Source organism: Heterocephalus glaber, unplaced genomic scaffold, assembly GCF_053883595.1.
Source record: "Heterocephalus glaber isolate CG9 unplaced genomic scaffold, H.glaber_assembly_v1.0 deba00001523, whole genome shotgun sequence".
NCBI lineage: Eukaryota > Metazoa > Chordata > Mammalia > Rodentia > Bathyergidae > Heterocephalus > Heterocephalus glaber.
The window spans coordinates 20,420,639-20,446,070 of record NW_028258327.1 but is presented as its reverse complement, the minus strand read 5'-3'; the positions used below and the strand labels follow the sequence as shown (position 1 = coordinate 20,446,070).

Below are 25,432 nucleotides of genomic sequence, written 5' to 3'. Positions count from 1 at the left end.
AGTTTTTTAAAAATTGATGTTTTGGGTGCTGAGGATTGAACCCATAGCCTCATGCATGCTAAGTATGCATTCCACTACTGAGCTGCACCCCTAGCCTCTAAATTCATAGTTTAATTTTTTTTTTTTAATTTAATTTTGAGATAAGGTATTGTATTCCTCAGGCTGTCCTCAAACTTCTGGACTCAAGCAATCCTCCTGGCCTCAACTTTTCACATAGCTGGTACTACACGTACACTCGTTTAATTCAGATTTTTATGTCCTGTTGATAGGTTTCTCTTTTTTTACTCCTAATACCACGTACATAGTATATTTTGCACACTCCTTCTCTTAACTCTCCAACACCAGATCATTGTCGGTACAGTTCAGTACCCACAATTAACTACCTGGAGTTAGCATTAGAACTCATGGACTCAAGGGCTCACTTTCTTAGCTACCCGTATTTTAGCCTCTAGTTGAGAATACCAAGCCCCAAGTTACCTGTACTTTTTTCAGACTTGGCTACAAAGTTGATGGCTCTCAAAACCCCCTCTTCAAGTTTAATAATTTGCTAGAATGACTCACCTAATGAGAAAAATGCCTAACCTACCATTACAGTTTATTTAAAAGATACAAGCTAGGTGTAGTCATGCACACCTGTAATCCCAGTCCTGGAGAGGCTAAGTCTGAAGGATCACAAATTTGAGGCCAGCCTGAACTATATAGCGAGACCCTGCCTCCAAAACTATATGTGTATGTGTGTGTGTACATATACACACACACACACACACATATACATGGTACTGATGAAGAGCTAGAGGTAATTCAAACAAGGTCTGAAAGCCCCAAGTACAAGAGCCTGTTTCTATGCAGTTAGGATATATCCTACCCTTTTGGCACAAGGATGTGATTGTCAGTTCTGAACAATTTGTTCTGCTCTCTGAACCCTGTTGTTTTGTTTTAACGGAGTTTTCATTAGAGAATTCTGTTTGTAGCCCCTTACCCTTCCCTAGTAGTTGATGTAGTGGGTCTGAAAGTTCCAGTAGTAATCATAGCATCTCTTTCTAGTGACTAGCCCTATCCTGAATTTGTCTAGGCAGTCCTCAGCCAAAAGTCATCTAATTGACATAGAAGAAAGACTCATCCATCAGCTTCAAGGGTCTTAGGAGTTCTATGCTAGGAACTAAAGCATGGTTTTTAAATTAATCACCATTATGCCCATGGCACAAGCTTGAAAGACTGATAATGAATTTAACATGCCATTTGTTGGATGGTTGCATCATTGAATTCCATATTTTCTTGTATAGTCTTTTCTGGCTCATGTTGTTCCCAGCAGAATTAATCCTACTTTATAATTGTATTAGTCAAAGTCACATGCAAGAGAATGCTTTCATCTTCTAGTAGTGTTATTCTTTATTCAAGAGATATTCAGAAGAAAGTAAAACTTCTATAGGACTGTGGCTTGGATTATGTAAAATAGTGACAGGAGAAGGCCAATATGAGGCTTTAATTTCTCTGTTCACAGTGAAGCCTGAGTTGTCTTGAGAATGGGGCAAGCACCCTCAAATCATTATCCATATTGACCAGCTACAATGTCATTCATTTATAATTACATTTTAAGAGCCCCCACACCCCTTTAGAGAGTGTCTTCTTTTTTTATTTTTTATTTTTCTTCCAGGTACTGGGAATCATTGCAAGGCAGCCAGGTGCCACTGAGCACTGAGCTAAATCCCCGGCCCTCTTAGAGAATGTCTTTAAAGTACTAAGTATGGAAATACTGCTTCCTTCCTCCTCCAACAGCTCCATTCCTACCCTTCATTAACAGTTTAGGAAGGGTTTAACCTTTGGTTTTCTAGGTATTTCAAATTTCCTTGAAACTAAGGAATTTATTTCTCATTCTTTTTATCCCTGTACAGTAAAGTCCTCGACTTAGAACATTCAAGTTGCAAACTTACAGATACGAGAGAACCTCGCATTACAAACATTCTTAGTTGTGAACAGATCATGAAAGTTGCTCACGCATCTGTAGGGCATTGTCACAGTTGTTCTGTTCTGTGTTTACTGTACAGTGTGATAGTGTGTAGTAGTACAGTGCTAAGTCAGAGTCCAGAATGTCTGGAAGCAAGAGGAAAAGCAGTGGTGATGTGGAGGAGAATGCTAGGAAGCACGAAGCAATATACTATACATTGTGTGTTTGTGTCATGGGTGTATAAAACTCAGCTTTGTCGAATGGACTTACAAATGTATTTGACTTAAGAATGTTCTCCCGGAATGGAACTGCTTCATAAATTGTACTGTAGATAGTCTGTGTTGTCCCAGGACACTTTTGAATATAGTGGTTCTATAAGGTGAAATGAAAGTATGGATCTGAAAGCAGATTGGTTTCCAGGCTCGTGTGGGAAAGGTTTGGATATCCCTCTCCCCAGTGCCTGAGAAAGAGGGTTTTTTGCTTTAACTTTCCTGGGATTTTGCTTTGGGGTTGGGTTTGGACCTATTTGCATGTCCTCTGACCTACCCCACTCTTCATCTCACATTGTGGCTGCAACTTTTCTCTTTCCTGTAATTATCGTAGTAATGAGTATTTGCCCTCCCTTCTTAAGGTGAAAGAAAAGGAAGAGGTTGGAGTTCACAGAGAGTCAAGAAGAAGCTATTTTGAGTGTTTGGTATTAGAATATAATTCCCACCTTTTTTCCTCCTTCCACGCTTAAAAAAGAAATAGTTGTTTTTGTATGCCAGAGGATACAAGCTCTCATGGAGATTTGAGATTTTAATTTTCCTTTCAAGATAGTCTTAGTTTTTTTAACTATGGAACCGCCTATATTTTCCATGTATATGATTAAATCCTTCTTAAACCTTGAAGTGGAAAAAGGACCAATTATAGCAGTCTGCCGTATTCTAAAACCACTTCATTTAGTATAACTATAGATAAAAAAAATACCAACTCAAGATTTTTATGAATGTACAGTCTTTATGTTTCTGTGTATCTTCAGTTCCCAGGTTCTTCTTGTTTCTCTGTGTTCAGTAGGATAAGCAACATTTTTTTTAGTAATTCTGATGAAGTGAATTAGAAACATTTACTTCATTGAAGGGTGATGAATGTTTTTTTAATTAAAAAAACACTATTACAAAAATTTATTTGACCTTATAATCATTCCTTATATCAGTTTTACACATTGAAAGTCTTTAGATAACTTTTTACTCATTTTACTTTATTTTGGTTTTTAGAGATAGGGTCTCACTAGATAACTTTTTAAGTGACAGAATTTGTCAAGAAATAATTTGTGATGTACTTTTTTTTTATGGTACTGGGGATCGAACTTTGCACCTTGCACTTGTGAGGCAGGCGCCGGAACCACTGAGCTAAATCCCTAGCCCTATGATGTACTTTTTTAAATGGGCCTAAAAAATTAAATGTTTGTGACCATATGTAATTCATTTGTTTCTAAGTATTGAAATTTCTGCTCCCTATTCAAAAAATAGGGAATATAAATATTCTTTTATATTCTTTACTGCATGCCTTGCCCAGGTGACTTCTTTTTAAAGTAACCTTTGCATTTTAATAAGCAGTTATTGAGTTAAAGTGGCATTTTGACTGGGGGGAAAGGAGCTGACACACTATTTGAAACTAAACTTCATGAAATAATACTGTTGCTGGATGAATTAAAGTATCTTTTCCTACAGAAATATGAATGAACTTTATTTTTTAAATATTATAATTAGTATAAGCTACCTTTTGTTTTATAAACAAAAAATGTTACTTTTCAGAATTTCTCCGTGTAGAAGTCACTGTGTGTTTTGATTACATTTTGAATACTTTTTATTATTCCTTCCAAAACAGACACTCCTTGAATATGCAGAGAAATGGAAAACTTCAGAAGATCCCTTACCTTTATTGGAGGTATACACGGTGGCTATCCGAAGTTATGTTAAAGCTCGACCTTATCTTACCTCTGAATGTGAAAATGTAGCATTGGTTCTGGAACGCTTGGCATTGTGAGTAGACCTTTGAGTAAATAAACTATGTTTAGCTGATTTTTAAAAAAACTTCGTGTCTGAAGTTATAATGATAATTTAATTTTAAATAGTTTATGTGGAATCTACTGATACTAAAATCAATGATTTTGTTTTACATTGAATTTTAATAATTTTTCTTATCCTTATCAACTTTTCGTTTTTTTAGAAGTTGTGTTGAACTTTTATTGTGTCTGCCTGTTGAGTTATCAGATAAACAGTGGGAGCAATTTCAGACACTGGTACAGGTAAGAATATTTACCTATTAGGTTTAATATGAGTATATCTTAGCTCAGATTTCCTTATTCTTAAAATTATTTGACTAACATGTAAGTAATGACAAATATCAGTTGCTGCTGCCATTAACACTAGTGCCTTGTATTTAAATAGTAGATGCTTAATAAACAAATTTACACATTAAGATAAATTGGCTGAATATTGAACAGTTCCTTAAGGTCAGATAATTAGTGTTTTACCAGAGCAGTAAGGGAAAATGAGAAAATGCCCTCATTTGTTTTGTTTTGGGGGGGGATTTAAGGGAATTTTTAATACACAAGTAATTTCTGGTAGTGATTTGAAAGAACACAAGAACATATGAACAAGCTTAGTATTTTAAGATTTACTTTTGTAAAAGCATGTTGATAAATAATATCTTATCTACAGTTTGAACATTAAAACAAATATAAAATACAAAAGGCCAACATTAACACTGATCTTTCATTCCTTATTTGAATTTAGATATTTCGTATTTTATAGAAACTTTCAGTTTTATCAGTGCTTTCATTGTCTATTAATTATTCCTTACCAAAACCTTCAGTGAAATTTAAACAGCTGGTGTTAAGAGTAGTTATTTCTTTTCTTGAATATTCTAAAACCTCCTAGAAAATGCCCTCATTTGGATTTAGAAACAGCTTAACTAATTGCTGAAAATCAGCAGCAATTACATATCTTATTTAATGCAGTGATAATGTGTCTTTTTTTTTGGTACGGGCAATCAAACTCAGGTCCTTGCCCTTTCTAGACAGGCAGTGGCACCACTGAGCTAAATACCCGGCCCTAAAATGTGTCTTATTTAATGATTGTGAAAACTTGTTGAGCTAGGTATGTTTTCCCTATTTTAAAGGTGAGGAAACTGAGGCTTATGCTCTAAAATATTTATTGGGTCCAACTGATATAGGTCATATCATAGAGTAGTTGCTTGAACCAGGGCTTTTTGTTCAGAGTCCATGCTTTTCCTCCAAATCTGAAAACATGCTTTGTCTTTTATTTACTGCTGTTATTCTACTTATGTCCGATACAACACAGTTTAGTGTGTAGTTGTTATGGAATATTAAGAACATTAAATTTTATTTCAAGCACTAGATTATGCTAACTATATTATTGCTTCAAGTGAATTTTGATTAATTAGGTAGTCAAAAAGTACGTTTCTCCTAGCTAGTTTCAAATTGTATAGTTCTCTGTTTCCCTAGCCGACGTTCTTAAAATATTTTCTTGGCCTTAAGTTTCTCTGTAAGAAATATTTTAAAGATGATTAGTCTTAAATTTTAGAAACATGTGAAATGAGCTTTAGTTAAGCAGAGATATCCAGCTTTTCTGTTTTAATATTAAACATTAAAAATCTTTATCTAGTGCAGTGTTCTTGGTATTACTTATCTTATGTAACACTATGGGATTCCACATAGTGTCTTAAACATAGATGATTAATAACTGTTTGTTGAATTGAAAGTGCCTTGTCTTGCCGTTACACTGTAACTTTTTGATCTTGCAATTTCTAGTTTAGTACCCCCACCCCATGTTTATTTTTAAGTAAATGATTATTTCAGAGCTTTTCATTGCTTTCATACATATGTTGTTTATTCACAAGTGCAGTACCGAACGCCACAATTTACTGATTTTGTTTGGCAACATAAGGTAAACTTTTAAACTTTCAGTTTTGAGACAAAAACACTAGTTGATTTTTTTTTTATATAGGTTAATAAGGAAATAACTTTTTTGGGCTATACTTGAAATCAAACCCAACCTTATGCATTATAGGCAAGGTCTCTGCCACTCAGCTACAACCTAAGGTCCAGGAAATAAACTTAAGTACTTTCAACTACTGCTTGTAGAAAATTACTTAAAGTACTTAAACTTTGTTGAAATAGGAAGATTTTTATGGCTGAGGAATAGTCTTTATTTAAACATAACATGCAGCTTTAAGAGTTTCTGTGCAACTTTGTTCTCTCTTTAGTGTTTCTCCAAGGTTAGTTTATAGCTGCCTAGCAAGTTTATTTTCCTTGTGGAAGCACTCAGGAACAATTAGTAAATAAGGTTTGGTATCACTTGTAATGTAAAATTATAAAGACACTGTAGTGAATAAATGAAAAATCATGGATTTTATTTTATTCTCATAAATCCTTTATTGAAATTTGTGTACATTGTCACTTAGGATATGATGCAAATCTTAAAGGTCTTTTATGCTTGTGGATATTGTGATGACTTCCCAGAAAAACTATTTTTCATTTAAGTGTTGATAAAAATTATATAGAGTTATTTCTATAAGTGTACTTATTTAAGACTTAACAATTGCTTTATTTTTTATCTTTGAGGTCCATCCTTAAATATCAAAAGAAACTCAGCACTTGTAATGTGACATAACATTTTTAAGATTAAAATATTTTTCACAAGTTTAGTATTTAAAACCTAATAAGCCTGCTTTAAAATCTGTTGTAATTCTTTGGATGTTTATTTAATATTTGTAGGTAGCTCATGAAAAGCTGATGGAGAATGGCAGCTGTGAATTGCAATTTTTAGCTACTCTAGCTCAAGAGACTGGGGTGTGGAAAAACCCGGTACTGTGCACTATTCTTTCCCAGGAACCATTGGATCAAGATAAAGGTAAATTTCCTAGAGAGAGGGGGAGAAAAAAAAAGAATCATTAGGTTAGAAAAATTAGGTATTTTAAGTTGCTTAAATATGATTAATCTCAAGCTATCCCAAAGAAAGTCCATTTAATTAAATTTCACCAGAGGTACTTGAAGCTCGTCACCTTTATTTTATTTGGGGGAAGTTGTATTTTTAAGATTATAAGCCAGGTGTCGTGGCACATGCCTATAATCCCGGCTCTTGGGAGGCTGATGCAGGAGGATCGATCACAGTGAGTTTGAGCCTAACCTGGGAAAAAAAAGATTATAGAGTCTTAGAGTAATAGATAACTAGAATTTTTAAAAAATATCTTTTGAACAGAAGAGTTCCCTCTGTAAAGTCTTCACAGGTGACAATCTAGCTCACATTTGATAATAAGCTTATTTGACAGGAAAGCAGAAATAGAGTGGTTAAGTGGTTTACCTCAAAATACAATAAGAAGTTATTATTAGAACTCTCAAATCTTCTGTCTCTAAGATTACTTTCTTTTTATTGCTCAGTTTCATTTTTTGCCTCGTTATATGAGCTCAGGTAGTAAAGATCTCAGTTAAACTCAGGTATTCTCTCAGAAGGAGATAGCTAAATCACTAATATATATAGCATTATTCAGATTTTAAATTGTGTACATTGTGAAGAAAATCACAGTTGTCTCCTATGTGCATTTCTTGAGATTATTTTGCAAAGTGTGCCCAGATTTCATCTTAACCTTTTCCCTAATACTTAAATGGAGAAATAAATAAGAAAAAATTAATATTTCCAATAGAAAAAGATATATTTACTTACTCTCTGCTCCTTCCATTGTTTATTGCTGCTTTTCTTGTTGACTGATGGCAAACTCTAGGTGATTTTGCTGTATGACACCAGTAATGAAGGCCATATGAGGGAGGTGTTAAGCCAGTTTCTTAGGCGCTCCTCTGGAACTGTGATAATTACCAAAAGCTTTCCAAACTCATCCTTGAACTTCTCTCCAGGCCACTTGTTCCATCCTTTCTTCTCATTTTTCCCATGCTTTCCTGATAATTCTATCAGTGTTAGCTGTTTCTTAGTTCTCACAAGAAGTTTATTTTTAGTATCCCCTTTCTTCATGAATATCCACAGATTATCAGTAGTTCTCTCAGGACCTTAGAGAAATGGAAAATGTATCATCATTTAATAAATAAATAAATCAAAAGAAAACTAAAAAAAAAGAGAAAAGAAAATATATCATTTAAAAACACTAATGATAATAAATTTAAAAGTTGAAAATCTTAGATTTTTTGCCTTTTACATAGTAAGTTTATGCCTAACAGATGAGCACCAATATGATTCCTTTCTAGCATCAAACGATGCTTTCTAATCTTCTCAACTTTTAGAAGCATTGGATGTGACACATTAGTAGTAATACCTAGTTTTATCATTTTTTTTAGAGTTTGGAAAATGCTTTTATGTTCATGGTTTAATTTAACCTTCACAGTGATCCTATGGTAAAGGTAGGATCTTTATTGTTCCTTTTCCCTGTTTTATGGATGAGAAAATGGAGGCTTTAAAATATTAGTCTTGCTTGGTGTGGTGACACATCATTGTGTTCCTAGCAATCTGGAATGCTGAGATAAAAGGAACAGAAGTACAGCCTGGGCAACTCAGTGATGTAGCAAGACCCTGTCTCAAAATAAAAAAAGAAAAAATTAAGAATGCTTGGGGATGTAGCTTAGTGTTAAGGCCATGGGTTCAATCCCCAATACCACAACAAAACAAAACAAACAAAAACCCCACAATTTTTCTATATCACATTACTAGTGATGGAAGACAGAGCCAGGAATTAAAGTCAGATCTGAAACCTCTACCATCTAGTATTAATGTCCTGTTGTACCTAGCGTAGTAAAATTGACCTAAGTAGAGAATTAGCTGCTTTCTTCTGTTGCCAACTTCTAAATATCATTTTGTCAAACTCATATACTATGTAAGTGCAGGAAAAAGGAGCCTTTACCTTGTCAGAGATTTAAACTTTATTTTAAAAGACTGTGTACTCAATTTTCCTTACTTGTTTGAATGTGCCTAACACTGTACCTGTAACAGATGTTTGCCCATTTTTTTAACTGTTGTTTTTGTTTGTTTGTTTTTGTTTTTGTTTTTAATCTTTATGTCATATAACCACTGGAATAAGTTGGGCTCTGCAGCCAGGAAGAGTTTCTGCAAAGCAGACTGATTGTAGTAGCCAGATGCTGGTTACGGCTTATGAACCAGCCAGAGATGTTATGTTATTTGAGATAATTTGTAGCCATAATTTTTACTTGGTCTTCTGTTATTTATAGTGTTTCTTTGTTACATAATCATATGAACCAAAAGAATATGTTTATTTACTTCTTTGAAAAAATTGAGAGAATTAACATTTTGTGCCTACATACTAGTTTGTTTACATTTTCGAATTAGGGGGCTCAAAGATGAGACACATGTTCTGTATCTAGCCCCTTGATTTAGCTTAATCTAATCTATATCAAGTTTGCAAAGTAAGTAACATTTCAGAATAATGAATGTACTTTTTAAAGACTATACTCATTAATTTATAATGAAGTTTTGATGTAGCATTTGAACACTAGATAATCCATCGTGAATTGCTTTGGTGGTTTTGTTTTAATTTATTAAATTTGGACCTACTAAATCCTATCCATTATTTTGAGTTTTTTGTTTTGTTTTTGTTTTTTGGAAACATTCTCTCTATGTAGTTCAGCCTGGCCTTAAACTCACTATGTAGCCCAGACTGGCCTCAAACTCGTAGTAATCCTGTCTTACGGTTATCCCTAGTACAGGGATAACAGACGTGTGCCACCATGCCCAGCTAAATCCTATCTAAACCAAAAGAATTCTCTTTCATTTGAAAGACTGAGGGTAGACAGAACTAAAATGCTGGTTTAACTTTAAGGTTTTAGCATCCTAGAATAAAGTAATTCTAGAAATTAAACCAACATAAGTAGATGGCTTTGAATGTCAAGGGATGTTTATGCTTTGTTAACATATTATTTGTGCCTTTAGTCATAATCTCTGGATTGGAAAGGCACTTAATACTCAGTTGTCACCCAGTTTTAACTCTCCCTGAAACATCACTGAAAAACAAAATTATATTAATACTCCTAGAGAATGGTAACTATGTAGTTCAGTCTGTTCTTAGCCTGCTGTTAGAAAATCCTCATTGTAAAAACTACATTTGTAGAGTTCCATCTGTTGGATCGAGTGTTATTCCTAAAACTGTTGCAGATAAAGTATAAATCCCTCTTTTACTCCAGAGCAATTGAAATTTTTTTAAAAATACCGTCATATTTGTACTTAGTCTTTTTAAATGTAGACTGAAAACACTCTGGTGTGGCATGATTTTAAATCTATAATCATGATTCCTTATGTTCAAGTGCATTTTATATATGTTCTTGTTCTTTTTAATATGTAATTCTCAACACTTAATCTTTATCCTAAATATGATTCAGTGAGCTTTAATCAGTGATCCCTTCATCCTCTTCATCTTAACAATTTCTACTTTAGTATGACCTAAGATGACATTACCTTTTTAAGTACCCATATCATTCTCACAACTCAGTGAAGTTACTAAAATCACACATAATTTTTTAAACAAAGAATATTTTTAAATTATATTTTTTCATTTAATTTCACTGTGTTCCATCCATTCTTTCTCCTTAATTTGTCAAGATCCTTTAAATCCTGTATTATTCAAGGTTTTTGACCTTCTCATTTTTCTTTCATTAGTAGATCTTATTGAATAAGGCCATCCTTTTACAATCTGGGTCCTCAGTTATAACCATAAAAAGATCATGTCTAGAAGCAGACCCTTGATACTTAAATAAATCTTCCTATTTGCCTTCAGTCCTTTTTATCTATACTTTTTTATTACTGTTATTTTATCAAATACACCAACTTAGATTTTCTTAATGTCTGACCCATAGCTGTCCTTGTTTTTCCTATAAGGATTTGATGAAAAATGATAACCAGTGGCTGGTTAGTGTTCTTTTAAGTAAGAATGTTCAATATTGAAGTTAGTTTAACCTAATTTATTATTTTTCAATTAGAATTTTTATTTTGGAATAGATTTAGATTTATGGAATAATTGTGAAGTCTTTTCATATACCCCACACCCAATTTCCACTGTTACTAACATATAGTATGGTACATTTGTCACAGTCAATATTGATTCCTTGTTATTAACTAAAGTCCATACTTTGTTAAGATTTCCTTAGTTTTTACCAAATGTCCTTTTCTATTCCAGGATCCCATCCAGGATACCACATTACATTTAGTCGTCATGTCTTCTTAGACTCCTCTTGGCTGTGACAGTTTTTTAGACTTTCCTTGTTTTTGATGACCTTGACAGTTTTGAGGAGTACTGGTCAGATGTTTTATAGAATGTCCCTCAATTGGGATTTGTCTGATGTTGTTGTTATGATTAGATCTGGGTTATGGGTTTTTGGGAAGAAGAAACAGAGTACCATCATATCAAGGCTGCATATTATCAGTATGAGTTATCCCCATTGATATGAACCATTACCACCTAGCTAAGATACTGTGTGTCAGGTTACCTCTTGCACACTGCTTTTTGAGGAAAGTTACTTAATGGGGAGGAAGTTGTGTTCTACCTCCCAGAGAAAGCAATATCTGCATCCGTTTTAGAATTCTACACAGATTTGTCTGTTCTTCCCTATTTACTTATTTATTCATTTATTTATATTGATAAAGACTCATGGATATTTATCTTCTAGTTTGGTTGAGATCCAACACTACTTGATTTGTGTTCAGATTTTTCCAGCTTTGGCCAGTGGGAGCTCCTTCAGGTGACTCCTGTATCTCATTGACATAACCCTGTCATCATCATGAGTTTTTGTGGTTTTTGTTTGAGCTGCTTCCTAGCTTTCTGACATTATAAGATGCACCAGTCTCAACTTACATATTTCTTGGTGCAACTGTAAAATCGGATTTTTCCAAGGATCCCTGCTTCCTTTTATTAGAGAATTATGTTGGAAACCACATATGGTCACTGGCTGTGCTTGTTGCTACTACAGTGTCAGTGCTTGTAGGTCCTCTAAGTAGACAGAGCAAAGAAATATGTGTATGTATACTTGTGTATATATACAGATTTATAAATATTTTATAGTAACCAGCCATGTTTATGTTGAACTAAATGTGAATTCATACTGATGTCTCCAACTCTAATCCATTACCACAAAAATCACTCTAGTTTCACCCCCTTGGTTATCTGTAGCCTCCAAAGTCAACAGCCTATATAATTGGAATCACATATGTAGCCTCGTTAGACTGGCGTCTCTCACCATTGGCCATCCAATTTTAGTATACATGAATAGTGACTTCAGGTAGCACGTGGCCTGTGTGAAATAGCTTTACCAATTAGAGTGCCATGGTTATATGAGTCAAGTTTTTGCCTTATTCTTTTAGACTTCAGTTATTTCCAAAGTTAATGAATTAGGTTATCATGTTATTTTCCCATCCCTTTCAAAGACATTTTCTTTGATATATTTGTAATAAAGTTAGATTTTTGTTGTTGTTGTTGTTACATTCTACATTCCATCCTGGACTATCCCAATTTCCTGATTTTTTAAAATTTGCATACCTTAAAAATTCCCTCTGGGCTCTTAAGTGTCCTTGGTTTGGATAAATACACAGTATCATATGTCTGCCCACCATTACAATATCATAAAGAATAGTTTCACTGCACTAAACATATCACCTATGTTTCACTTATTCAACCTTTTCCCAAACACCCAACAACTAATTTGTATGCTGTCTCTATAGTTTTTTCTTTGAATTATAGCCTTTTCATTCCGGCTTCTTTTATGTAGTAGTATACATTTAACATTCACCCATGTCTTTATGTTGCTTAATAGTTTATTCCTGGGAAATACTTCATTATATGGATATGTCATGGTCTATCTGTTTACCTATTAATTTTATTTAGTTATTTTTATTTTTTTAATTTTTGCTGTTCTGGGAATTGAACTCAGGACCTTACACTTGCCAGGCAGGTGCAGTGCCACTGAGCTACATGCCTGGCCCTCTGTTTACCTATTAAGACATCTTGTTTGCTACCATTTCTGTAAACATCTGCACACAGGTTTTTGTATTAATGTATATTTTCACTCCTAGGTAAATACATGGGAGTATGATTACTCTATCATGGTAAGACCATGTTTAGCTTTGTATGAACCTGCTAAACTGTCTTTTGAGGTGCCTGCATTATTTTGTATTCTCATCAGCAATGAATGATAATTCCTGTTCCTTCAGACTGTCACCAGTAACTGATACTGTCTGTTTTAGTCTTTTAGCCACTCTAATTGCCATACTATGATATCAGATTGTTTTAATTTGTATTTCTTTAATGACAAATGGTATTGGAATCTTTTTATATGCAATATATTTGCCATCTTTGGTGAAGCATCTGTTCAAATATTTTTGCCTCTTTTTAGGTGAGTTGTTTTATTACTGGGTTTTGTCAGTTGTTTGTATATTTTGGATATAAGCCCTTCAAATAGGTGTTTTGGGAGATATCTTTCACTCTAGCTTTTCCGTTTTCCTAACAATGAGTTGCAGAGCACAAGTTCCACACTTTAATGAAAGTCCAGCTTTTCATTTTTTTATTTTTAAGAATCGTGATTTTATTGTTCTAAAAACTCCACCAAATTCAACAACATACAGATTTTTAAATGTTTTATAGTTTTACATTTTACATTTGAATGTGATCTATTTTGAGGTAATGTCTGTGAAAAGTGTGACTTAACTTTTAAGAATTGTACCTTAAAAGCCCCCTACCACCTCACGGTAGCTGTCTTTCTTTTCCATCTTTTTTTTCCAAATAAACCATCTTAAAAAAAAGAAAGAACTATAGTCACACTTATTTTTTTTCCTAAACAATCACAAGCTATTTTTTAAATTTAATTAATTTTTAGGCACTTATCCAGGATTATTACATCTATTCTTTCTACAGTTTTGTAAATGTACCATCAGCCCTATTTGAAATTTACATTTTCCTGTCTGTACTTCCTTCTGTTGTTTGTCTTACTATTTTAAATCTACGACTTATCAGAACCATCATAAGAAAAGAATTCTCCTTTTCATTGCCACCATAAGTAACACATTTACACTTAATCAGTAGGCCTTTCTCAAGAAGTTACCCCCTCTCCCAATTTTAATGTTCTTAGCATTTTTGTTATGCTAATGTTATGCTTTTGGATTTTAGCTTTACTAGCATTTTGCATATGTTATTACCAGGTCTCTAGCAGTAATCATACATCCTTGGTCCTGCGTTACCTTTTTTCTTCTGTGTATATCATTTTAAAATATAAATTTAGCATTCTCATCATAGTTATACTGAATTCTTTAGGCACTTTCATTTCTGTTTCTTTAATGGGATAACTCACAGTTGCATAAATTGCATTTTTTTCAACTTGCCAATTCTTTTTTGAATTGAGTACTGGAGCTCCTAATTCCATAATTTTCAAGGTGAGTTTCCAAAGCTTAAAGTTGTCCAAATATTGCTTCCACCTCTTGGCTATCATGAATTACACTACTATAATCATGGAAGTACAAATATCTCTTTAAGAACATGCTTTCAATTCATTTGAAATCTCAGAAATGCGATAGGTAGATAGATCATATGGTGGTTTTATTTTTAATTTTCGAGGAACTATTATACTGTTTTCTGTAGAGATTGTACCATTTTACAGTCTTGATTAAGAATGTACAGAGTTCCAGTTTTTCCACATCTTCATCAGCACTATTTTGTGAGTATGAAATGATGTTTCATTGTGGTTTGAATTGCAGATCTTTGATGATTTGTGATGTTATATGCTTATTGATCATTTATGTTTCATCTTTTGAGAAATGTCTAAGTCTAAATCTATAGCCCTTTTTTTTTTTTTTTTTTTTTTTGGTAGCAAGGATTGAACCTCGGTACTTGCAGGCGGCGAAACCACTGAGCTAAATCCCCGGCCCCATAGCCCATTTTTAATTGAATTCTTTTCTTTTTGAGTTTTAAGAGTTCTCTATGTATTCTCAATATTAATTCATCAGATAAATGATTTGCACATACTTTCTCCCTGTAAGTTGCCTCTTCGCTCTTGATTGTATCAAAAGGACAAAAGTATAAGTTTGATAATAGTCTCAATTTGTTTGATTTTGCTTTTGCTGTCTGTACCTTTGGTGTCATAGCCAAGAAATCATTTACATCTCCAGTGTCATTAAGATTTTTCTCTATGATTTCTTCTAGGAGTTTAAATAATTTGGGTCTTACATTTAGGTTTTTAATCTATTTTGAGTTAATTTTTGTTTATGGTGCAAGATAAGGGTCCAACTTCATTCTTTTGGGTGTGGATATTGAGTTTTTCCAGCACCATTTATTGATGTCTTTTTCCATTGTGTTATCTTAGCACCATTTTTGAGAATCAGATATGCCAGGGTTTCTTTCTGGATTGTATTCTATTACATGGTCTCTGTGTCTGTTTTTATGCTAGTGTCACATTGATTTGATTACTCTAGCTTTAAAGAGTTTAGTTTTGCAATCAGAAAGTATGATGGCTTCAGGTTCATTGTGTGTTAAATTATTTAGGCTGTTCAGAGATCCTTGTAATTCCATTCAATTTTAGGATGAATTTTTCTGTTTCTTTGAACACTATCATTGAGATATTGTTGAATCTGTAGATTTCTTTGGGAAATATGGATATCTTAACATTAATTCTTCCAATTTATGAACATAGGATGTCTTTCCAATCGTTTGTGGCATCTTTAATAGTTTCTTTCAACACTGTTTTATAGTCCTCAGTATAGAAGTCTTTGAGCTCTTTGGTTAGCTTTATTTCTAAGTATTTTATTATTTTGGATACTATTGTAAATGGGATTGTTTTCTTGATTTCCTTTTCAAATATTGGTAGTACACACAATTTGTGCAGTGATTTGTTTTCACAAAAATTCAACTTATAAATTGTAATATACTTAAAAGTAATAGGAACTAATTTTTGTGTGTTGAAATCTATATCTTACAACTGTTATATTTATTAGTTCTGGTCAGTTTTTTAGTGGAAACTTTAGGGCTTTCTACACATAGGATCATGTCACCTGATGAAAGAGGTGATTTTTTTTGTTTTGTTCCTTACTTTCTTTTTAATGCCTAATTGCTGAATCATTTCTAAGAAAAAAAATTCTTAAGTGATTCAGGCCATGATGAGAATTTGGAGATTTACCCTTTGAAGGCAAAGGAAAGCCACCGAAAGGTTTTTAAAAGACAAGACAATCAAGTACGCACTTTTAAAACAAAACTTAAGCACCCTGGGTCCTAGTGGAGAAGTGATAGAGTTGATACAGAAAAATAGCACACCACTGCAAGGTACTCTGATTAGTGATTTGGGCTGAGGTATAAGGTGGTGGTGGCAAGAGATGGAAGCAGGGGAAGAAGTAAATAGACTCAGCTGTTTAGAATGGCAGAACTAGCTAATGCAGTGGCGGTGAGCCTATCGCACTTGTGCCACAGCAGGCTATTTGTTGTCATTGAAAGCACTAAAAGATTCACCATCACAGAGCTAACGGATTGCATGCATGGGTGACATCTAAGAAGAAAGCATTTTTAAGGCCAACTGTAAGTTTGTAACTCAAGCACAATGGAATAGACATAAGCTGTGGTGTAGAGATTTTTTTATCGTGAGATTCTTATGAAACAGCAAGTTAGAGATACTGCAAATGCATCTTAAAGTTAATTATCTTTAATGTAGAAACTAATACTTTCTTATTCGGTATTATAAAAGTGGCATTTTATGGAAAGAGGACTATTTTTACTTTCTCAAACTGGCTGAAGATCATGTACTTCATTGCTACTTTATATCATCCACCTTTGTTGATAGACTTGAGTAGGTGGTTAAATTTCATTCATATAACTACTCAAATGTCATAAAACTTCTTAAGTCTGACAAACAATAAAACAGGTAGTTCTTCTATAAGAAAAACCATGTCCTAGATTGTAGAGAGTAATAAAAGTTGTAGTGCACTGGGAAAAAGAAAATCAGTGAAAGAAAAATAGAGATAGAAGGGGAAGAAGAGAGGGATGTGAATTTTCAGTGGAACTAATTGGAGTGTATTATAGTTTTCTTTTGATTCATTTGATTCACGAACTTTAGAATATGTAATTACCCTTTAAATGCTAATGCTACCTCAAGACTCTTTACTACTATAAAGTATCATTCTAAGTAGAAGTAGAGACAGTAGTCAAATAGATTTTTCTGGTCCCACACTATATAAAGCTAGACGTCAGAAGCCCATTCTAGTCCTGGTTCTATTATTAGATGCCTTCTGTGAGCCTCAGTTTACTCATCTGCCAAATGATGGAGTTGGACAAAATCATCTATAAAGTCCTTTCTCTATAATCCATATTTCTTTAAGATCTTTTGTGCCCTAAGTGTGGCAGTGACTTCCTCTCATTAAAAAACAAATACTTATGGTTTTGAAACTTAATAAATATTCCTTCAGTGTAATGATTTAGCTCAAACATTTGAAGTTTTTCATTCTAACTTACATGCTGCTATTGAGATTTTTAGTGACTATTTGACATAGCTTTCAGAAGCGCCACCATTTTGTTAGATAGTTACTGCCTTTAAAATTTGTTTGCCATGATTTGTCAAATTCTGTTAATTGTGAATTTTTGTGAGAGTATTGAGAGAATTGTTTCCTTTTGAGAGAATTAGGAAAATAAATCTTTTTTAAAATGTCAGCTGCTATCAAAATGACCCTATTTTTAGTTTCTCTTAAATCTTTGATTTAAAATCTTCCCAAATTTTGCTTTGGTAGTAAAACTGAACTGTGAAAAGATATTTGCAGTATAATTTTCTGTGTTGGTCAGATTTTTGTCACTACTTGAGAAAGTCAGCTTAGAGGAAGAAAGTTTTATTTTTACTCAGAGGTTTCAGTCTATGACCATTTGGGTACAAGGAAGAAAAATTATGGTGGAGAGCATTATTATAAAGGAGAGCTGCTTACCTCATGGATCCAGGAAGCAGAGAGAGAGGGAAAAGGCCCAAGAAAAGACACCACTCAAAGCCAAACCCACATGAACCTATTTCCTCCAACTAGGCCCTACATCCTATTAGCACATGCTGCTATGAACTAACTCATCAATAGGTTAGTCCATTGATGAAGCTAGTATCCTCACAAACTAATCACATCTAGATACCACTGAATTTAGTCAAGATGAGATCAAGATTCACCATCACGTCATCCTGTAATAGGATCATTTGATGTTAAAGAAGTAGTGCCATGTATCTTAGTAAGATAGAAGTATCAGAAATGTCCACATTTATTTATGTGTGTTCAATCTTTACAGTTCTTTTTAGGTTTAGTCTAAACAGTAAAGAGCAGTAGGTACAGAGGCCTAGACTTCAAGAAAAGGGTAAAATTTGGGATCCTGTGTTATATTACAGATTCATGGTTTTAATATTGAAAAGCTATGGTCATACTGCTTGATAGAAAATATTTTCATACTAATGTGTAATATAATTAGATGTAAAAATACAAGTGCTAGAAAAGAGCTTGGGGTCTTTAAAGAAAGAAAGCATCCAAACTTTTAGATGTATCCTCTAGTCTCTTCGCAAGTAGGAAAAATAATGTTTTATAAGGCATTTTATATTTTATTACTAAAAGGTTTTCAAAAGTTTCAGGGTAATTATCAGCAAATAAATGTTTTAAGATGATCTCCATCCTGATAATGAAAACTTAGGGAAAAGCTTAAATTTGGAATTGTTAAAGTTTAAATTGCTAAAACTTGAATTATCTTTCATAAACAGAAAAAATAAAAATTAATTCCTATTTGTAGATGACTGAAAAGCACTAGGAAATTCACAGATTTGAACAGAATAGAAATTTGTTATGCTTAAATGTGTCTTAGGTATGTATTGAGATTTATTGAATTATACTTTAAAAATAACACAGACCCACAATTTTAAAGGATTTGTTCTTTGGCAAACTTTTCCCTTGTATTTTTTTTTTCTGTAGATATTTTAAGTCATTCTAAAGCATCTATTTAAAAAACAATAACCTTTCTGAAATTAAGCATTCATCATTAATGTTGAACAAGATATTAGTTGAATTTATCTAGAATATTCACATATCCTTCATGGTTGTCCATATAATTTTGTAAAGCCCTAACATTACAAATTTTAGGATGGTGACCCATAATTATTCAAAAATAACTGATATAGATAGAATTTCATATCATTTTAATAACTATTAGAATTTAGTGCAGAATTATTTTTATTATTAAGTAATTTATTCACCTCATACTTTTAAGGGGCAAAAATTCAATTCATCTTTGAAAAGTTAGCAATATACCTCTTCTTGCTTACAGTTAAATAATTCGTGATAGCCTTATTGGAAATAGCAGAAAATGGAAAAAAAGTTTTAGTTCCTGTATTTAAAAAAAATTCCTTAAAAATATTTGTCTTGCGAATGAATTATTACCTAATGTTAATAATCTATTATGTCTTGTTTTTTAAAGTGAATGAATTTTTAGCTTTTGAGGGTCCCATCTTGTTGGATATGAGAATTAAACATCTAATCAAAACAAATCAGTTAAGTCAAGCAACTGCTCTAGCAAAGCTGTGTTCTGATCATCCAGAGATTGGTACAAAAGGTAGTTTTAAGCAAACTTACCTTGTCTGTCTTTGCACATCATCACCAAATGAGAAGTTAATCGAAGAGGTAAGTATATTTCTTTGTTAGTAATTTTTTTAAATAGATTAATTTTAATTAGATTAGGATGTTTTTGAGTTCCCTTTCTTATAAATAAGGGACCATTGTCACTCTTACAGTTTTGATATGCTCCTGGATGGTGGCAACTTGATTCTAAGCAGCTTTCAGAATTATATATAAACTGATTGCACTTGACTTCTCTTTTAAAAAATGGGATCTTTTAAACACTTTGATTATATTAAAGGAGAGGTGTTGATGGCCTAACAGTTTAGTAGGATATTTATACTTGGCATTATTTTGGCCATAATTTCAGTTTTATCTGATTTCAGACTACTTCCAGATCTTTTTTAGCTAATTTAGGTCACCAAGGCCTACCTATTATATCTGCCCCACAGTGCCCAATTTGTTACCCCTTTCAGTAGGGATATGCTTGAGACATACATTCTCAGTCTCTCTCTCTCTCACCTTATCTCTGTCTTTTGTTCATTTATTTTTCCCTGATTTTTGTTAAGCAGTTGAGTTTTTAACCTATTCTTTAGAGGACAATTGGAATAGGCTTTGTTAGGAGTCAGCCGTGGCCTGAATTAATGGTACTTCTGAGAAATCCTTGTCCAGTTGAGCCAGTAGGCAAGCAGACAGCTATACTTAGATGTCAGAGGAATGGTGCTAGGAGAGATGAGTGATCATCTATCTGGCTTCTTTGGAAGGAATGAGCTTTGGCTTGAATTTTTTTTTTTTTTTGGTACCGGGCTCGAACTCGGGTCCTTGTGCTTGCGCAGCAGGCGACGAAACCACTGAGCTAAATCCCCGGCCTGGCTTGAATTCTTGATGTAGGTTGGCAGTGTTTACTTTAGATCCAGTATTTTTGTTGGTTTTAATCTTTAAAATAAACTTAAAATCCTTTCTCATCTCTCTCTAATCATCATTTTCTCATTTAATACTTCCTGAGGTAATACAGTAATTAAGTTTGAAATTTGATATATAAGCTTTCTTACATTTTTCTGTGCATATACACATATTTTTGTACATTGAAAAACCACATAGACATACCCTGACTACTAGTCACTTTCCTCATCCTTATTGACATTTTTTCCCTCCATATAGATCAACCTCGTTCTTTTCCCATGGCTACATAATTCCACAGTATGGATTTGTAATTATTTTTAACCAGAGTGACAGATGCTTCAGTTGTTGTCTTGTACATGCATTCTTGTATCCTTGCTGGTAGTATACTGATAGAGTAAATTTCTGGAAGTAAAATTACTGGATCAAAGAATCTATGCATTTTAAGTGGATAGGGCTAGACTATATGCTCCCAAAAAATAGTATATGAAATTTCTTCTTTTCTAACACTAGAAATTATTAGTCCTTTTAAATATTTGGTAGTCTGTGTTAAATAATAGCTCATTGCTTCATTTTTACATTTTCTCAGTAATGATAGATTTACCATTTAAGTATTTTTCTATATGAAAGGCAGTTTTATTTTGATAAGTGAATTTCATACTCTTGAAATTATTCTTGAAGTGTGATTAGAACCAGTACATTTTAGTGATTAGAACCAATACATTTTAAAAGTACACTTTGTAAGCATATAACATATTGACAGTGTTTTATGTCTTTGAATACTTGATTTAAAGAGCCATATTAAAACCTAAAAATTATTTGCATCTTTAATTTTTCTGCTTTACAAGGGATTCAACAGAATATTTCTTTAACACATAGATCATTCCATTTGGTTTTAATTTTTTTTTTTTTTGGTACCAGGGATTGAACTCTGATCCTTGCGCTTGCCAGGCAGGCAGCTGAACCACTGAGCTAAATCCCTGACCCTGGTTTTAAATATTTTGATCAGAGTTATAAATATTCTGCTGTTAAAATTTTGTTCACTTTTCAAAACAATAGAGAATAGATAGTTCTTACATAGGTAATATACTGATTAACTCTGAATTATACTGCCTTGGATTTTTAAAATAATTCTTGTTTATTGATGGCTATTTTTACTTTTCATAATTTGGGGGGGGGGGTTGGGGGGTTTTTTGGTACTGAGGATCGAACTCAGGACCTTGTGCTTGCAAGGCAGGCAGTGGCACCACTGAGTTAAATCCCTGGCCCTTACTTTTCATAATTTTTAATCCAGTCATTATCTAAAATATGATCTGATTGTTTCTACCATTATTTTTATCCTATTTTTCCAAGAGAGCCATCTCATGGCAAATCAGTAAGTGAACACTCTCAAATGCACTCTGAAAATTATTTTGTTAGTATGTCTATAAAAGAAGTTGTCTTACATTTGAATGTAGCAGATATTTCAGTTGATATATTGCATAGATGTGGGTGAATACAGATACTTATAGATGATCACACATGCAGGGAAATACATATTTTTAAATATTGAGTAAGCTAATGAGAGTAATTTCATTGAGGAAATATCTTTTCTTGTAAATAATATATACATTTAGTATCGTGAGCATTCTACAGGAAGGGCTCAGGTTTTAGAAGAACAACAGGGCTGGGGATTTAACTCAGTGGCTCCACCGCCTGCCTCGCAAGCGCAAGGACCCAAGTTCGATCCCTAGTACCAAAAAAAAAAAAAGGAACAATTATTTTATTCAAAGCAAATCTCACTTTCAAGTAAACAAGCATATATCATATTTAGCAATATAGAGACTTGATATGCTTGTGCAAATGGAATTCTGGAAAGAGTACAGACTGAGTAATCCTGTATTGAAATCTTTATTCTGCCACTGTGTAACTTTCAAGTAATTTAACCTCTCTGAGCCTTTTTCTGAGAAGTATAACTTGAGCATCCCAATAAAACAATTTCAAATCTAAAATGGTCTAAAATCTGTAACTTTTAAAACACCAACATAACACAAAAGTGGAAAATTCCACATCTGACCCTGCAGGTCATAGTCAAAACAGAAATGCATAAAAATATTGTATAAAATTACCTTCAGGCTATACATATAAAGTATATATGAAAATAAAGAAATTTAGTGTTTAGATTTGGGTCCCAATCACAAAATAGATATAGAAGGATATAGATATAGATATATTCCAAAATGTAGAACACTTCTGGTCTCAAGTAGTTTGAAGAAGGAACATTCCTGTAATAGTACCTACCTGGCAAGCTCTTGTGTGGATTGACAATGCTATTTTTGAAGAAGGTGGTAGTAATAATAGCTATTGTTACTGTTACTCACATCTTATGAAATAAGTGGAAAAATCTCATGGGTTTACTATATTTGTCTGCATGTGTGGTTTAGGGTAATTGTTTAAATTTAATACAGCTTCTGTTACAAGGTAATGTGATGAAGTGGCAAGAGCATGGGTCTTTGATGTCTGTCAGGCATGATTTGATGTTTGGCTCCACCATTTAACTATTGTAAATTGAGCACATTGTATACCAGTTTTGAATCCCATGTTTGTTATATATAAAATGTTAATAATACAGACCTAATGGGAAAGCTCTGGTGAAATAATAATATGTATAAAATATCTGGCAATATGTTTAACATATTATAGACACGTTTAAATATTGTATAAATAATAGCCCCCACACACACACACACAGAGTACTGGAGATTGAATCCAGGGCCTTTACACTGAGGTGTACATCCTCAGGCCTTTTATTAAAATACATTTTGAATCAAGGGCTCACTGAGTTACTAAGTTGCTCAGGCTGTACTCCAACTTGTGATCCTCCTGCCTCATCTTTCAAAAGTGCTGGGATCACAGGTGTGCCACTATGCCTGGTTCCTCCCATCTTTATTTGTTTAAATGGAGTCACTTCTAGAAAAAGATTTGTTAGAAAGTGGTGACAGGAGTAGTGGAAAGAGCACTGTACCAAGATGTACCAACTCTGGCACTAACATCATACTTCCTTTAAGAAATTAATATTAATCATATAAACACAAAGTTTGGTATTTTCTTGGCTCGGTGTTTTCTAACCCAGTTTCATGTTAAAAAAAAAAAAAAGGAACCTCTGAATTTGTTGTCACACAGCTTTTATCTTTATTATCAAAGATTAACCTAAGATTATCCCCATCATCTATTTAGACAGTTCTTCTATCCTAAACACATTACATTTTACATATACACTTTTGTTTACCTAGTATTTGATGAGAAAGAGATCAACTGGAAGGGACGTAGGTGCTAATGTCTGTGTTTGGTGTTTAGTTCTTTTTGCCATCTGTCAATTGTACCATATTGGAATTAAGCCTTCTGTCTGTGGAACACAGGTGATTTGTGATTGTATACCCTGTATCTCATTCTTTGTCTCATAGCAAATGTTTGCAGAGGTTGTAGGTTAATTCTCTTTGTTTTAAGTAATATATTATTATAATGAGATAGTACTAATTTTATAATAAGATGTGAGGGTATCATTAAATGAACCAAGTTGCCTTCATCTACTTTATATATAGTACACATGCGTGACTGCTGGAAATGGAATAAATTTATATGAAAAGCAAAATAGTGAAGATTTATAGAAAATTAAAGTTAGCTTATTTTAAAAGTGATATAGCAATTTAAAGTGTTTTATATTTCCCCCCTCAGACACTTAGTTTATTAGTCTGAACTCAGAATAACTATTTTTCTGCTGATTCTCCTTCGTTTTAAATCAGTGGATAAGAGAGGTAAAAGTACTGCTGTTTTGATTTTTTTTTCATTAGCATGTATCTGATTTAATGAATAAAGGATATTTAATTAACATTATTTACTGAACGTATGTAATTTCTTGAAAATAGTTGGTTTTCCTGTGTTTAATATTCTCTCAGAATGATCATTAATTTTTACTAGTTATGAAGAAAGATTTTTTTAACTACAACCCAGTCTTTGTTGCATTAATGACCAATTATGATTTGATAGTTTGAGTCAAAGACATTTTACTCATGAAAATTATTTATAGAACTGTAATGAAAAATTTTAAGTATATACTACAGGTATATTCTAAGATAAAGCCATTTTATAGAATATTTCTGTTTTCTTTAGATTTCGGAAGTTGATTGCAAAGATGCTCTAGAAATGATCTGTAACTTAGAATCTGAAGGTGATGAAAAAAATGCTCTTGTTTTATGTACTGCATTTTTATCACGTCAGCTCCAACAAGGAGATATGTACTGTGCTTGGTGAGTTGATTTTTATTTTTTAAAGGACAATTTGTTAAATAAAAATACAAAATAGGTTTTTGGTAATTCAGATAGCTTAGTATTTTTGTATATATTTAAGTCTTACTAACATAGCAAAAAGCTGATTTTCAGATACTACATGCTATACAAATTAATTGTTACATAATTCATGTTTAAATTTTAAAACTTTTTGAATTATTGACCACACAATTTTTTGGCAAGCATATCATGATGGCCATCTAGTCAACAAATTTCTAAAAGTTGGAAGATGAAAGAAAAGTTCATTTCGTCTAATGCCACCACAAAAATTTTTTCAGCTATGTGACCTACCTGTGATTTTTAATCTGTGTTTTTTCCTCTGCATATTTTTAGCTACTTAACTACCTGCTATCACTTATATGGACCTATAATTCATTTTCTTTCTATGAAAAATCATTCCACCTCCTTAACTTCTTCAGGGTTCTCCTTCAGTGCATACTTCCTTGTATATGGCACATTTCCAACTGGGGAAAACTTATATACATATACTCTTTTGGGAAGCTATAAGTAACAGAGATGTTGACTTCAGTTAATTTAAAAAACTTAAGACCTGCTGCCTTGGATTAGTGTTAGCCAGGACTGATAGTTTACATGATCAGTCAGAAACATTCTTAGTCTTTAGTGTTGTGTTGGTATTGTAGAAACACAAAAGAAAA

General features: G+C 33.0%; 1 protein-coding gene across 13 annotated transcripts in view; it reads left to right on the top strand.

Moving 5' to 3' along the window:
- Positions 1-25,432, top strand: part of Znf292 (zinc finger protein 292) — an 86,306-nt gene that overhangs the window by 44,351 nt on the left and 16,523 nt on the right. For 11 of the 13 annotated variants that reach the window (XM_087188044.1, XM_087188038.1, XM_087188037.1 and 8 more), the window contains 5 exons: positions 3,815-3,969; positions 4,157-4,235; positions 6,729-6,864; positions 19,415-19,617; positions 24,601-24,737. In XM_087188044.1, coding sequence (XP_087044170.1) covers positions 3,815-3,969; positions 4,157-4,235; positions 6,729-6,864; positions 19,415-19,617; positions 24,601-24,737 — 710 coding nt within the window. Of the gene's footprint in view, positions 1-3,814; positions 3,970-4,156; positions 4,236-6,726; positions 6,865-19,414; positions 19,618-24,600; positions 24,738-25,432 lie in introns of those variants that run through there. The other 2 variants (XM_021240744.2, XM_021240746.2) reach the window with 2 other exon arrangements.